Source organism: Erpetoichthys calabaricus, unplaced genomic scaffold (assembly GCF_900747795.2).
Source record: "Erpetoichthys calabaricus unplaced genomic scaffold, fErpCal1.3, whole genome shotgun sequence".
In the NCBI taxonomy this organism is placed as follows: domain Eukaryota; kingdom Metazoa; phylum Chordata; class Cladistia; order Polypteriformes; family Polypteridae; genus Erpetoichthys; species Erpetoichthys calabaricus.
In genome coordinates this window covers 22,634-37,827 of record NW_026261613.1, presented here as the reverse complement: position 1 = coordinate 37,827, position 15,194 = coordinate 22,634, and the positions used below count along the sequence as shown (strand labels likewise).

The 15,194-nt window shown below is 37.5% G+C and overlaps 1 protein-coding gene across 1 annotated transcript in view; it reads left to right on the top strand.

Moving 5' to 3' along the window:
- LOC114643477 (NADH dehydrogenase [ubiquinone] iron-sulfur protein 2, mitochondrial) overlaps window positions 1–15,194 on the top strand; it is a 42,286-nt gene that overhangs the window by 9,664 nt on the left and 17,428 nt on the right. Inside the window, exons 3-6 of the mRNA XM_028792052.2 lie at window positions 76–205; window positions 3,025–3,120; window positions 5,408–5,491; window positions 11,807–11,864. Of these exons, the coding sequence (XP_028647885.1) occupies window positions 76–205; window positions 3,025–3,120; window positions 5,408–5,491; window positions 11,807–11,864 (368 nt within the window). The remainder of the gene's footprint in view (window positions 1–75; window positions 206–3,024; window positions 3,121–5,407; window positions 5,492–11,806; window positions 11,865–15,194) is intronic.

The following is a 15,194-nucleotide window of genomic DNA, read 5'->3' as shown; positions in this document are numbered from 1 at the left end:
ATAAATATTGACGATAAGCAGAAATTTAAAGATGTATTTATTTATTTGTTTGTTTATTTATTTTTTGCCCCTCAGGTACCTATGTCGGGTAGAAGAAATGCGTCAGTCTTTGCGTATCATTTTGCAATGTCTGAACAAAATGCCAGAAGGAGAAGTCAAAGTGGATGATGCCAAAGTTGCTCCACCTAAGAGGGCTGAAATGAAAGTAAATATGTCTTGTGTTGTGTAGGTTTCCTAGAATATCAATGCATTTCTTTTCGCATTTATATAACATGACAATTTAAAGATTGTTATTAAAAAATAAAATTGCTTGCTTACTTGATGCTTTACAGAAACTTTATATAGATACTTTATACATGTACTTTATTAAATGTAATTATTTTTATATTTAGCTCTTATTTCACTTAATTGTAATTTACATTAAAACAATCTAGATGAGAACAGACCATTCAGCCCGTAACTTTTTCCATGTATTCACGGTTCTCTGCAAGAAGAAAACTGTCTTAGTCTTTGTGCAAAACCCTTAACAAGTTTCCAGTTGTGTCCCCATGTTCTTCATGAACAAATTTTAAAGTAACAGTTTAGATCCACTTTACTAAATTCCTTCATAATTTTAAACACTTAAATCACAACTCCTCTTAATATTCTTTTGCTTAAACTGAAACGGCTCAGCTCTTTTAATCTTTCCTCATAATTCTTCTCCTGTAGCCCTGGAATTTGCCTAGATGCTCTTCTGTGGACTTTTTCTACTGCTGCTATGTTTTTTTTTTGTAACCTAGAGACCAAAACTGCACTACAGTAATCCACATGAGGTCAAACCAGTGCATTATAAAGTTTCAGCATAGCCTTCTTGGACTTTATACATTGTGCTATATAACCTAACATTTTGTTAGCCTTCTTAACAGCTTCAGTTTTCCTTGATTTATCCCTTGGCTCCACAGTTTAAAATTACAAGTCATACAGTTCAGACATGATTAATGTGCACGTTACAGACTTTCATTTAAGGGTATTTGCATATATTTCAGTCACATAATGAACACTTTTTATATGGTCCCCGCATCTCAAGGCACTAAAATGTTTGGGACAATTGTCGTCATGATGTTTGTGATTAGTCATGTGTGTGTTGTTGCTTCATCAGTGCAGGCAAATGTTTCCAAGACAGCTATTTTCAAAGTTCATGCTGAGCCTGTCCACTTTGTATAGTGCCCAAGCTGGTACTTCGGTCCATGGACCTTTGCCACCAATGGCCAGGCCCTCTCAGGCCATCCCCTGTTTACTCTCAAAATAGCTGGCTAACACGGGGTGGGGGTTGGGTTTGGCGGGGTGGGTGGTGGTTCGGTGGATGGATGCCTAAGGGCGTAAGAGATCATCATGATCCATTGGCTTCCCTACCCTACCAGGAGAGGATCAGTCACCAGATCTGTCTAGTCATAGTGTTTATCTCTCTATATACAGTGCATCCGGAAAGTATTCACAGCGCATCACTTTTTCCACATTTTGTTATGTTACAGCCTTATTCCAAAATGGATTAAATTCATTTTTTTCCTCAGAATTCTACACACAACACACCATAATGACAACGTGAAAAAAGTTTACTTGAGGTTTTTGCAAATTTATTAAAAATAAAAACACTGAGAAATCACATGTACATAAGTATTCACAGCCTTTGCTGAATGGAATTAGAGGCCTTTTGTGACCTCATCGTCGGCAACAAAACTAATGGAAGATGAAAGAAAGAAGAGAAGATACCTAGGCTTAGAAGGCACTATATACTGTATACCTTAATGTAAACCAGTAAATAGTGCTTTTAAAGTATAAAGTTTTAATTTTGTTATTTTTGTACTACCTTTCCAATCTGAATTATTAAATGTTCTCTCCCAAAACATTTTTTTATTCTGCTCATTCTTAACCATATAGCCAACATATAACTTTAATATAACTGCCCTGTTTATATTAGATCTTCCAGCCCCAAAATCAAAATTTCTTAAGGTAACCAATCTTATGATAAAAAGATAATGATAGCAATGCACTTATATCCCAACAATTAAATCTGTGAGAAGAACATGTTTTACATTTTTATACTGAAGTTTCAGGTATGTTTCTCATCCTCTTTAATAAAACCCCTGTGTGCGTCCAGTGTCCTTGGGTGTGTGTGTGTGTGTGTGTGTCTTCTGGTGAAGTGTGCATGCGCAGGGCATGGTGCGCTGCTTCAAAGGCCGACTGACGCGTCACACAAGACAGAGAGGGCGGGACCTATAAAATATCTTGCGACAGATCCAATCGGATTTTGTTAAATGAGGTAAGACCTAAAACAGAAAACACGAATTGTTGTGCAAGTGTTCACTCTGAGGATGTCAGATTTGCGATTAAGAAAGCTTGGCCCGGTAAAGTAAAAGTAGATTTATTTTCGCGCACATTACATCAGTTGCTGGGGAGAATCTGCTGATTGCCCACTGTTGTGACAGAAAATTAAACGCGTATTACGGACAGCAAAGCCAGTATTACTGTCAGAGAAAATTCTAGTCATTTTACGGAAAAAATTTAATAAGGTAAAAGGTCCCTTGCCATTTAATATAGACTGTTCCTACTAATGTTTATGGACTACTGTTCTAGCGCCCGTTATTGTAACGGGCTTAATGTCTATAGTTAAGAATAATTATGCAGAAGTTGATTTATAGTACAGTTTTTTTCCAGTTAGTCCTTTTCTATTTAGTAATGTGTACATACATATATTTTATACAGTAGATTGTATTATGACAATTTAAAAATATAGACCTTAAACTTATATATTTAATTGACCTAAACTATCTGCTCATAAATGTTGCAGACATTTATAGGCTAACTTTATTATAAAGCTTTTCAACAGTACAATAATTTTCAACATCTCCCTCTCTCTGTCTGTCTGTGATATGATCTTTTGGAAGATTTATTAACCTTGTATAGTTGATGAACATGGATATGAAGTGCAGAATGGTAATGCTCATTAATGCTTTTTACATGCCATTTTTATTCACACTTTTGCAGAGCTCTATGGAATCATTAATTCATCATTTCAAGCTGTATACTGAAGGTTACCAGGTCCCTCCAGGTGCAACGTATACTGCAGTAGAAGCTCCAAAGGTAAGCCTTGTTGAGGGACTCTTCATTATTTATGGCACACTTGTAAAGTAACTTAGTTTTCTGAAGCACGCTTTATGTATGAGCAGATTTTATATTTTGAAATTAACTGTGAATCTTCTTATTTTAATGACTATTATCTCTGCATATTATGAATAACAGCCTTGGACAAAAATGTTTGAGAAACATTGCTGGAAAATAATATAGCATTAAGATTAGGTTATTAATTTGCCAACTGTTTTGTCTTGATACAGTAATATATTATTCTACTTTCCCCCTTTGTATTATTAATGTGTAGCCTTTGTCAGAATGCCTCAAATTTCACAGACTTACCACTGTTTGTAAGGTATTGAACCATATAACTTCTCCCCACCTTCCCTTCTACATTTATAACCTCAGCCAATTAGGTGTAGTAAAAGACAAACAGAAGTTTGTTACACTTTAAATAATATGTTGTTGATAATATTCATAAATAATAATAAGCAAAGTACATTTGAATATTGGCAACCATACAGCCTGGTAAATGCTGATGTATAGCTTCAGGTGGCACACAGACTTGTAGTTACTTTAAATGTCTGTAGTTCATTTTTGGTCAGCATTCCTCAGAACAGGCCACATGCCTGTCTGAATATGGCTGCCAAGTTGGGCTCCTCATGGCAATGGTGTGACAGAGAGAGGCTTCTTCATTGTGATGTTTAGGGGGAGGGGGTAAGGCAAGCAAATTTATAGAATCTCTGTCCAAACCTTGCAGCCAATAGGGTGTCATGAAACTTAATGGCTTCAGGCAACTTTCGACCAATGGAGCACACAATAACTTTCACACCTTCCCTCAGAACCATTTGTTGAACTGATGTTTGCCAGCTGTTCAGTCTGGCTTTCCTGTGGGGATTGATTGAGAGAGTTCTGCAGGAAATCATTTGGCAGACGGGTTTGAGGCACTTCCCCCAACGCTGTCGTGAAATTACAGAGACTTAGTCCTTAACCGTACAAATAAAGTCTTACAAAATATTTATCAACTTCTGTGCAAAATTTCACACCACAACACCCAACTTACTTATTTGTAATATGCAGATACCGTGAATAAAAGTAAAAAAAAAAAAAAAATTAAATAAATAAAAATGTAAGAAATGAGCCGCACCAGAAGCTATGCATGTAGACAATAAAGATATAAAGATTGCCCATATAAGAACAAAGTGGTAGCATTTTTACAATATTAAGAGTAACATAGTTTGGAGTGATATTTAATCTATTGGAGAAATGTCAATACTACATGTAGTTTTCAGCATATTGATTTAGAATACAGTATTTTGTTGTAGCATGTTATTAATTTGGAGTAAGCACTAGTCCGTGCTAATACCTTTTCTGTTAGAAGAATAAGTGTCATGGCTGTGAAATAACACACATACTTTTTTTCTATTAGATGTATACTATTACCTTAATGAAAATTATGTCTGTTAAAGATAAGCAAGTTAATAAAATTTAAAATGTTCAGTATATTTTAAATAGAATGTAGCTTTTTTCTTCATATATTCTTACCAAGGTTCTTATAGAAAGGGAGTTGTGGGATGGACTGAAACAACCAAATTGATGCTGCTTGATAACAGGTTATTCCAGCGTGCAGACTAGTAACTCCTCGCAGCATTAGTAGTAACTGCACTATCACATATTGGGATCATATTTATAACATAATCATAAGCTTATTTCCACTAACTTCAGAACTTATCAATTTGACTAGAAATGCATAGTGCAATTAAATTCCAAGTCAGTACTTGAAATGGATTATGAAAATTTCAATATCTATGAAAATGCTAGTTTATGTTCATTGAGCATTCAGATTCAAATGGTTTCACAACAGCAAATAATTTTCACTCTGTACTGAATTTCGTTGTTGTGTAACTTTGACTTTAGTAACTACAACATTTTTAATATTTTTTGGTACTTAAGACTTGGATGTGAGATAATTTATTCCTTATTAGTAGACCTTAATAAGGATAGACTACTGTACTTTGACATAATTATTTCTGAATAGTAGGTTTTCCTCTCGTTGTTGGCATGGATCATTTTATAAGATGCTTTAAGTAAGGCTTAACTCCTCCACTTTTTCTGAAAAAAAATGCTTAAGATTTCTTCTGTAAACCAGTGAAATACTTTTTTTTTTCTGCTTTATTTAAAGTCTGTCAAATTATACAACATTGTTAGTTACTAATGACAACCTTCTTTTCATTGCAAGCTTTGTAAACTGCATTTATTTTCTAAAATAAACAACACATATATTTTTTTTTTAATATAGGGGGAATTTGGTGTGTACTTGGTTTCTGATGGAAGTAGTAGACCATACAGATGTAAAATAAAAGCACCCGGATTTGCACACTTGGTAAGAGATAATTAGATGCAACTTCGGTGCAGTTTCAGTAAAACTTAACTCTGCTTTAAAATTTTCTTTATAGATTTCAGGGCGAGTGTATAATACAAATGTAGTGAGTATCACAGCTACATATTTTTCATGAAAATGTTTGAAAAAGGTAGTAATTTTAGCATAAAATCATAATTGGTCAGTATTTTGTGTTGATGTTTCACTGTATTGAACCTAGGTTTATTTCCTTATTGTGTTCTAAAGTTCAAATACATGACTTTACGTTAATTACTCTAGGATTGTGCTGGTGTTAAGTGGTAGGGCAGTCCTGGCCTAGAAAATAGATTGAAGGTTTTAATGAGGGTAATTTATTCAGTTGTAGAAATATAGTTATGTGAAAAGAGTTTAGGAAACAACTGTGTTGCTTGAACTTTTGTTTGAACTCTTGATTTGAATGCTGCAAGTATAATTTATTCTAATCATTTTGTTTTAATGTATTGATTCTTTTAACACTTGTATTACCAAAGCCTATGAAAAAACTCATAATTCTAGCCCACCTTAAATCCCTTCGAACCTCTCTGTCAGCATCTTTTGTCTTGTAAATGTGTTGATCAATGCAAGCAGCCTGCTATACCATCATCCCCAGAAATGGCAAAAAGTTCTCCCAACTCAAGCCTTGATTATCTGAGAGTGAGGTATCTAGAGTTGTATAGGGAAATAATATATTGTTATTTGAAACACACGCATTTCATGTGTGTTCCGTGTCTACAACAATCTATGTAAACACATTGTTAAAACAGAAACATTTGTCATGTTTTAGTAATAAGTGACAAAATGTAGACATGAACTGTATAATGTGTGAAGGCTGAAGTCCAAATATCAAATAAACACTTTCACAAAAGGTACAAGGATAATATGACCGCTTCCATGGTGCAGCGGTAAGAACTGCTGACTTGTAATCAAGAGGCCGTGGGTTCGATACCAGCTGCCTTGCAAATTTACTGTTTTGAGTAGTGAACTACTCTTATTGTTAATATAATACAATAAAAACATACATTTGATTTGTGCCTGTAACAGCCGGTGTAAATTTATAGTGCTTGTAACAATGTTTTTTGTTTTTTTTTTTTTCACTTTTATTCTCCTGTTCACGATCACGATACAACTGCCCCAGATCTGACCCTGTTAGTTTTTATTTGAAACTGGGAATAACTGTAGATGTGAGTGGTGTTTTGAGACAATGGAACTGGAAATTCTATGATCTGGATGGATAAAAGCTGACACAGAAATGCTGGTGAATCATTCCTTCTTGGTATCTCATTGTCACTTGAATTTTTTTTTTCAGTTTTATTGAGTGTTCCTGCTCACACTGAATTAGTATGTGCCTTATGGTCCATGATGTCAAAGCCGCAATGACAAAAAACAGAGACATAAGTATATATGATATTTGGAATGATTCATTTTATGGCCTGTATAGTACATTTCAGAAAACATTGTGGCACTGATAATATATTATTCATATTCATTCGCATACCTTTGTGCGGTTGTAATCAGTGACCGTGGGTTTTTTTTTTTTTTCCAGTCTTGACCAGTCTCCACATTTTGGTGCATGGTGGTGCTTCTTTTGTACTCTAGGACATGCAGAGGAAAGAATAGTACAGAGAAATCATTTCCGCGCTATATATACAATCCTCAAATTCAGATATTCACAGTTCCCGTACACCAAAGGACCGTCCTTCCTACATTTATGACGTGTGTACTTGTTGCAATGTACACACTTCTCTCTATGCTGTGGTTCCTATTACATTGAAGGGGCATCTGACACTGACTGAGTTTGCTTTCCTGGGGGAAGCGACGGTCTTCGAACAGAAGCTTTTTGATGTTGCATCCTGTTTTTCCATGGCCTTTTGTTGTAAGAAGTAATGACGAAGTTCCTCTGCAAAGTGAGCCAAGAACACTCTTCTTTTCTCAGTGGACCCCATGCATGCCTTACACAGTACATGTGCATTCATCGCCACCAGTGTTAAGCATGTTGCAGCACACAGCAACATCAACAAGGTTCTGTTCCAAGACAGCCACTTCCCCCAGGAAAGCAAACTCAGTCAGTGTCAGGTGCCCCTTCAATATAATAGGAACCACAACATAGAGAGAAGTGTGTACATTGCAACAGGTACACATGTCATAAATGTATGGTCCTCAGGTGTATGGGAACTGTTAGCATTTGAATTTCATGATTGAATATAGAGTGGAACTGACCTCTCTGTACTATTCTTTCCTCTGCATGTCCTGGAGTACAAAAGAAACTGCACCATGCACCAAAATGTGGAGATTGTGCAAGATCAGGAAAAAAATGCATTCACTGATTACAACTGCAAGAGGGTATGCGAATGAATATGAATAATGTTGTATCAGTGCCACAATGTTTTCCAAAATGTACTATGCATGTCATAAAATGAATTATTTCAAATATCATATATACCTATGTCTCTGTTTTTTGTCACTGCGGCTTTGACATCATGGACCATATCATGCATACTAATTCAGCGTGATCAGGAACACTCAATAAAACTAAATAAAAAAAATTCAAGTGAAAGTGAGATATCAAGATGGCATGATTCACCAGCGTTTGCGTGTCAGCTTTTACCCCTCCAGATCATAGAATTTCCAGTTCCATTGTCTCAAAACACCACTCACATCTACAGTTATTCCCAGTTTCAAATAAAAACTTAACAGCATCAGATATGGAGTGGGGAGTTATATCGCGATCATGACTGAGAGAAAAAAAGTGGAAAAAAAAATGCTAACTTTTACAAGTACTATAAATTTACACTGGCTGTTACAGACACAAATCAAATGTATGTTTTTATTGTATTACTAACTGATTACCCAGTGGCTTCGCTCACTGAGTGCAAGGGAAAAAAAACTAAAATGTAGTATTTATAAAATACGTTTGTTAATTACCAATGTTATTTTTGAACAAATAGAGCATTTACAATAAATAGAAATTATATAAATATTAATTATTAAGTAGTAAAACATTTTGATAAAAGAATTTGAAGAAAATATAAGAAGCTTATAAATTATCTCTTTTAGGGCTAATTTTTTTTTTGTTTCTTTTCTCCCAGGGCTGAATATTTTTCCAAAAACTAACATTTTTTAAAAAAGAACACAAAGCAATTGTTTAACATATCAAATCAACAAAAAATATTTACTTTTGACAAATGTTACTGTCTTGCATGTTGTATGAGCTTGCATACTCTATGATTTCACATACATATCACATACATTTTACACAGCAAAGTCTGATCTTGCTCACATTGCCACATTGCACTCCTTACAATATGTGTTGCTTTGGTGCCTATTTTTCAATTGTCTGTTGCTGCACTTTCTAACATATATTGTTAGTGTGTACTGTAGAGAGACAAGTCACCCATTTGCCATCGTGCCATGCCACTGCCACCAAGTTTTCTGCCTGCATGAAAACCGTGTTGTCACCTCTTTTCATCTTCTGAAACTTTATGAACTTTATGTATGGCATTATAGCCTGGCTCACCCCATGGGATTTGCTTCTGTTTATTACAGAAGTGAATAAAACTTTGCAGCAGCACGTACCTAAGCCACCAGGGGACAAAACACGTTTGGACCAATGCTCCCTGAAGTTATATCACCAGTTCTGTCCCATCTCTATTTGTAATGCCACAGCGCGCTTCATCTCGTCTTTCGTTGTGGGTTTCCACTTTGAAAAACGAGAATGCGATGCAAACGCAGCCCGCGATTCAAAAAAAACTCTGCCTACCTGTTTGTCTCATCTGACAGTAGCTGAAAAGCAGCATCAGGAGAGAGCAGCCTGAAGTACAGCAGCTGGTGATCTGTCGTGTCCAACAGCAAGCCATGCCGTCTTGTAAACTCCGGTAGCCAGATCGGCTCTCAACGGATCAATGTCTGTGTATTTATCCCATGCGAACCTTGCCGTAGATGCATCGGCTGCGCGAAGGCACTCAACTGGCAGCAGATCCGCTGGCACGGCATCGGCTGGTGTCTGATCAGCTGATGCCTGCTTCTAACTCTCTTGCTCGATCTCCTGATCACTGCCAATAAAGTCCGATTCTGAAAAATCAAGAGTCCGACTCCGCGATAATGCGCAAAACATCGCCTGCCGAGTGTTTTCTTTTCTGCACTTGCTTCGCTGCCTTTTCACATGTCGGTGCCATCTTGCCTTTGTTTACATTTCGCAACTCACGCACACGCAATGTTTATTTGCCGAGTCAACGAGTCTAGCATTCCTCCAAGCACAGAGGGAATGCCTGTGACATGACAGTGAGATTTGTCGCCATTAACAGCTGATTGTCGCCCCCTATCCCTGGATGTCGACTTTTGTCGACATTCGCCTTCAACCCCTCCTGTTGACAAAAGTCGACATCCGCCCTAAAAGAGTTATTAAACAGTCAAACATTAACATTTAAGAAGTAAAGATACATTGAGTACTACTGCAGTGGTTTCGGGCAAACTACCTGCTTGACAACCTTGCACTATGTTCCTGTGATTTAAGCGAAAAATTATTCTGAGAAATGTGGACGCTGCCTTTCCGTGCTTAACGGTCAGAAGGTCCAGACAATTCACAAGTCTAATACTTAACATGAAGAGGTCTGTACATCTTTTTAGATGTAAACCCTCCATTTTCTTAAAAGAATTCATCACAAAAGCAACCTTGAATGTTGCAGGGTTTTAGTGACCTGAATTCATCGTAAGTAGCCATGCACCGCAATTTACCAAGATAGTCCTGCTTCGATAGTGCCGATTACACTTATTCGCAAAGATTTCCACTGTCCTAGGAGCCGACAGGGCACTTGAAGTGTGACAAACAGTGCGAGAAGAGAGGACGCTGCGCGAAACTGCGAAGCTGCTGACCAGGAGGAAAAGCCTGACATTTCGCTCCTCCCAGCATCCACTTTGTTCTTACGACCCCTCCCTGCTGAAGGCGGTCTCGTCTTCACATTGTTTACAACTCAGCGCAGTTAAAAAGTAGAAAGACGCAAAGCTGTTTTCTTCATCTCTTTTACTATCAAGGTGTAGCGCGTTCCTCTTAAGTTGAATGAGGAGCCTAGCACACACAAAAATCTCCTACTCTTATGAAAATTAATTCTATTAAGTACGGAACCCAACCGAACCTTAGCCCCAATTTGATATCCTCATCTGGAGTTGTCTTTTATGAATTTATACAAAGGAAATAATCACCCCAACAATTCTTTAAACAATCAAAAAGAATATGTTATACATCAAACAAAACAAACACCCTTTAAATCCTTGTCAAATCTATAATAACTACACAAACCCTAATTAATATGCCACCCCCTTAAACACTCTATAATATACTTCCCAGAAAACGTCGAAACAGCAAAGAAAGAAAGCAAGCAAGGAAAAGAAATGGAAAATTACTCAATGTACAAACAGCACAAATATATTCACAGTACTTAAACATATATTACATCTATATACAAATATAAATTAGACACACACACAATCCCCACACGTTCTCCAGTCTCTTTTATATCAATTTTGTTTTAAAGTCTAAATTCATATGGCCTGGGAAATCTGCAATGAATCCAGTGATCAAGTCAGATACATTCCGCTGACTCGTATACTGAATTTAAATGTAAAAGAAGCGATCTCACCTGCCAGGCGACGATTCCTTTGTTGAAGGAAGAAGTCCGTCTCACCCGGGTGTCTCAGCATTAGCGTCCGTCCATGGCCGACTCCCGCACCATAAAAGCAAAGTAAAGCCGTGTGCTCCGAAGGTCCTTCGAGGTTAGCAGGCACAAGTCAGTAGTTCTTACCGCTGCACCACAGAAGCTGTTGTATTATCCTTGTACCTTTTGTGAAAGTGTTTATTTGATATTTTGACTTCAGCTTTCACACATTATACAGTTCATGTCTACATTCTGTCATGTATTACTAAAACATGAAAAACATTTCTGTTTTAACGATGTGTTTACATAGACTGTTGTAGACACAGAAAGCACATGAAATGCATGTGTTCCAAATAATGATATATTATTTCCTATACAACTCCTGGCAACTCGCACACAGGTGCACAGACTTGAGCTGGGAGAACTTTTTGCAATTTCTCTGGTGGTGGGGGGGATGGTATAGCAGGCTGCTTGTGCTTATCGACATATTTACAAAACAAAAGATGGTGACAGAGAAGTTCGAAGGGATTTAAGGTAGGCCGGAATTACAAGTTTTTTCATAGTCTTGGGTAATTCTAATGTTATATAGTTGACTTTTTTTTTTTTTTTTTTTTAAATGGATTAGTTTAAAACCCATTATTGTTATTTTTAGGCTGGGCTTGATAGAATGGCTAAAGGACACATGCTGGCAGATGTAGTGGCAATCATAGGTAAGTTAGAACAACCAATTAAAAATGGAAATGCATGTTTAAATGTGAATTGTGTTCCATTATACTCTTTCTGCAGGGAGAAACATGCTTTGAGAAATTAGTATGTAACCTCATAAAGTGAGGAAAACCTGGATCTGTATTTCAGAGAATGAACTTAATATTATATTCCAGTGTGTTCACAAAGGCACATACCAGATAAATACTCAAAACTGTAATATTTAAACCCTTAGCATTTTTCAGTGTAAAGGAACATGATACCGCTATCACAGATGTACTCATCCATAGCAGCCTGACATTAATGAAGGGTTGTGCATGAAACCTTGCGTTATTCAAGTGTTGTAATCATCCTTCCCTAGCATGGATTATTTTTAATACTTTTATGTATGTTCTAATTGTATAATAAGGTAAGTGCAGTACTTGTACATAGCAGGGTAAATGTGTGGTTATTGTTCCTGTGACCTCATTGTTAATTCTAAGTAACACAAATAATTCATTTATTGATGACATTAATATTAATAATAATAATATTTATGTTGTCAGTACATAGTACTTGCATGCATGCATATATATATATATATATATATATATAATAGTAATATACAATGAATACATATGAAAAAGTTAGGGAACCCCTCATAATTCTTCTTTGGATTTTTATTTATCATTGGCTGAGCTTTCAAAATAGCAACTTCCTTTTAATATATGACATGCCTTATGGAAACAGTAGTATTTCAGCAGTGATATTAAGTTTGTCGGATTAACAGAAAATATGCAATATGCATCATAGCAAAATTAGACAGATGCACTAATTTGGGCCTCCCAACAGAGATATTACATCAATTCTTAGTTGAACCTCCTTTTACAAATATAACAGCCTCTAGACGCTTCCTATAGCCTTTGATGAATGTCTGGATTCTGGATGGAGGTATTTTTGACCGTTCTTCCATACAAAATCTCTCCAGTTCAGTTAAACTTGATGGCTGCTGAGCATGGACAGCCTGCTTCAAATCATCCCATAGATTTTCGATCATATTCAAGCCAGGGGACTGTGACAGCCATTCCAGAACATTGTACTTCTCCCTCTGCATGAATGCCTTTGTAGATTTCAAACTATGTTTTTGGGTCATTGCCTTGTTGGAATATCCAGCCCCTGCTTAAATTCACCTTTGTGATTGATGCTTGAACATTATCCTGAAGAATTTGTTGATACTGGGTTGAATTCATCAGACCCTCGACTTTAACAAGGGTCCCCAGTCCCTGAACTAGCCACACAGCACCACAGCATGATGGAACCTCCACCAAATTTGACAGTAGGTAGCAGGTGTTTTTCTTGGAATGCGGTGTTCTTCTTCCGCCATGCAAAGCGCTTTTTGTTTTGACCAAATAACTCAATTTTTGTCTCATCAGTCCAAAGCACTTTTATCTTTTTTGTTGAAAGTAGAGTAAATTATTATGCAGGCTGAGAGGGATTCCCAAACATTTTCATATGACTGTGTATATATAGAAATATATAGATTTTGTTATTGTGAGCAAAATATCCAAAAACGTGCAGATTTTTTTTTTTTTTTTTAAGTCATCTGGTACAAAAATGGTTTCCTAATGATCTTTTAAGCTGTGGATTTCTATTTACGTATTGAAACACTATTCACATTTTCTCTATGCCCATAGTGAAAATTCTGTTTTTGTAATGGGCATATACAAAACTGCAGGTCATGTTTGCCATAGGTGTTATTTGGCCTGGCCCTGTCAATTCCTCTTGAGGTATAACAGTCATAGTAGCCAATTATTTCAAATCTTAAATAATCTTAGTTTTCAACGTCATTTCCCTTTCCTAGTTTGCTTCCCTTACTTTTATGGCCGAGAATATCCATAAGCAAAATGCTAACCACCCTGTATTTTCTCAAGACTGTGAAAAGTGATGCTGTACAGATGGTTTCAGGATGTTCAGAAAATATTCACCTCGTGACTTTTTTGCATATTTTTTTCTAAACGTAAATATTCATAGTAAATATGTTACAAGTGTTCCCAAAAGGATGTGTTTAATCTCGCAGGGCAACCTGGTTATCATAGAGAGGAGTTGCAGTGGATGGCTTGATGGCACCTCCGGTCTGTACTGGAAACTGATAAGGACGGTTGCGAGAGCTCTGAGGGCAGATAAGGAGGAATTTGTTAGAGGAATCAGTGAGCAAGTGGCACACCATCTATGATCTAGTAACTCACATCCTGCTTACAGAGGAATCAAAAGTTGCAGTCAGGGTGGCTGATGGAACGGTCCTTATGGATGACACTGCAGTTGTGACCCACTGGCTGGCTACTTTGAGCAACTGTTTAAAGCTGATCCTCTGGCTAGGTCAGTGGATATCTCTGGGTTTGGTTCTTGAGGCTGATCCTCCAATTAGCTGTGAACCACCCAATCTTACTGAGATTGCACAGGTGGTGAACCAGCTGAGGGTAGGGAAGGCTGCAGGGATCTATGATATCCGGGGTGAACTTCTCCAGGCTGGTTGTAAGGCAGTCCTCCAGGCATTGCAAGCATTCTTTGCTTCCATTTAGGAGATAAGTGATTGCCTGGATTGTGGCAACTACAGGAGGAAAACACTGTTCTCTGTTCTGGGTAAGGTCCTTGCTAGGGTCATCTTCAATAGGAGCCGTGTTCACTTGCTCACAAACCAGAGACCAGAGCAGTCTGGTTTTACGCCTAAGAAGTCTGCCATCGATGGCATCCTGGCACTGAGGGTTCTCATGGAGTGCAGACACGAATATTGGCAGTTTCTTTGCAGCCTTTGTCAATTTTCGTAAAGCGTTCAACTCAGTTGATCGAGCTGACCTGTGGGACATCCTAAGGCTTTGTGGGATCCCATCAAAGTTGCTGGATATCATGGCTGGCCTGTACACTGGTGCTGTGAATGCTGTGCAGAGTGGAGGCAGAACCTCTGCATTTTTCCCCAGTTGATTCTGGGGTTCATCAGGAGTGTGTTCTCTCTGTTCCTCTGTTCAGTGCTTGGATCGATTGGGTGTTGGGCAGGGTTGTGGGGTCCAGGGGCGGTGGGACACCTGTTGAAGAGAGATTCACTGATCTTGACTTTGCTGGTGATGCTGTGATCTTCGCAGAGTCAATGGAGGCTCTAATCAGGGCTCTCGAGGACTGAGCAAAGAGTCTGAGTATCACGGCTTGTGAGTGTCGTGGATAAAAACCAAGATCCATGCCTTTAATTATCTCTTGGGCACAGCCATCAGCAGTGTGTCTTTCTGCAGAGAGAGTGTCAAACTTTTTGAGCGGTTTACTTTCCTCAGCAGCGATGTTCTTGTCTCTGGTGACTCTGAAGCCAG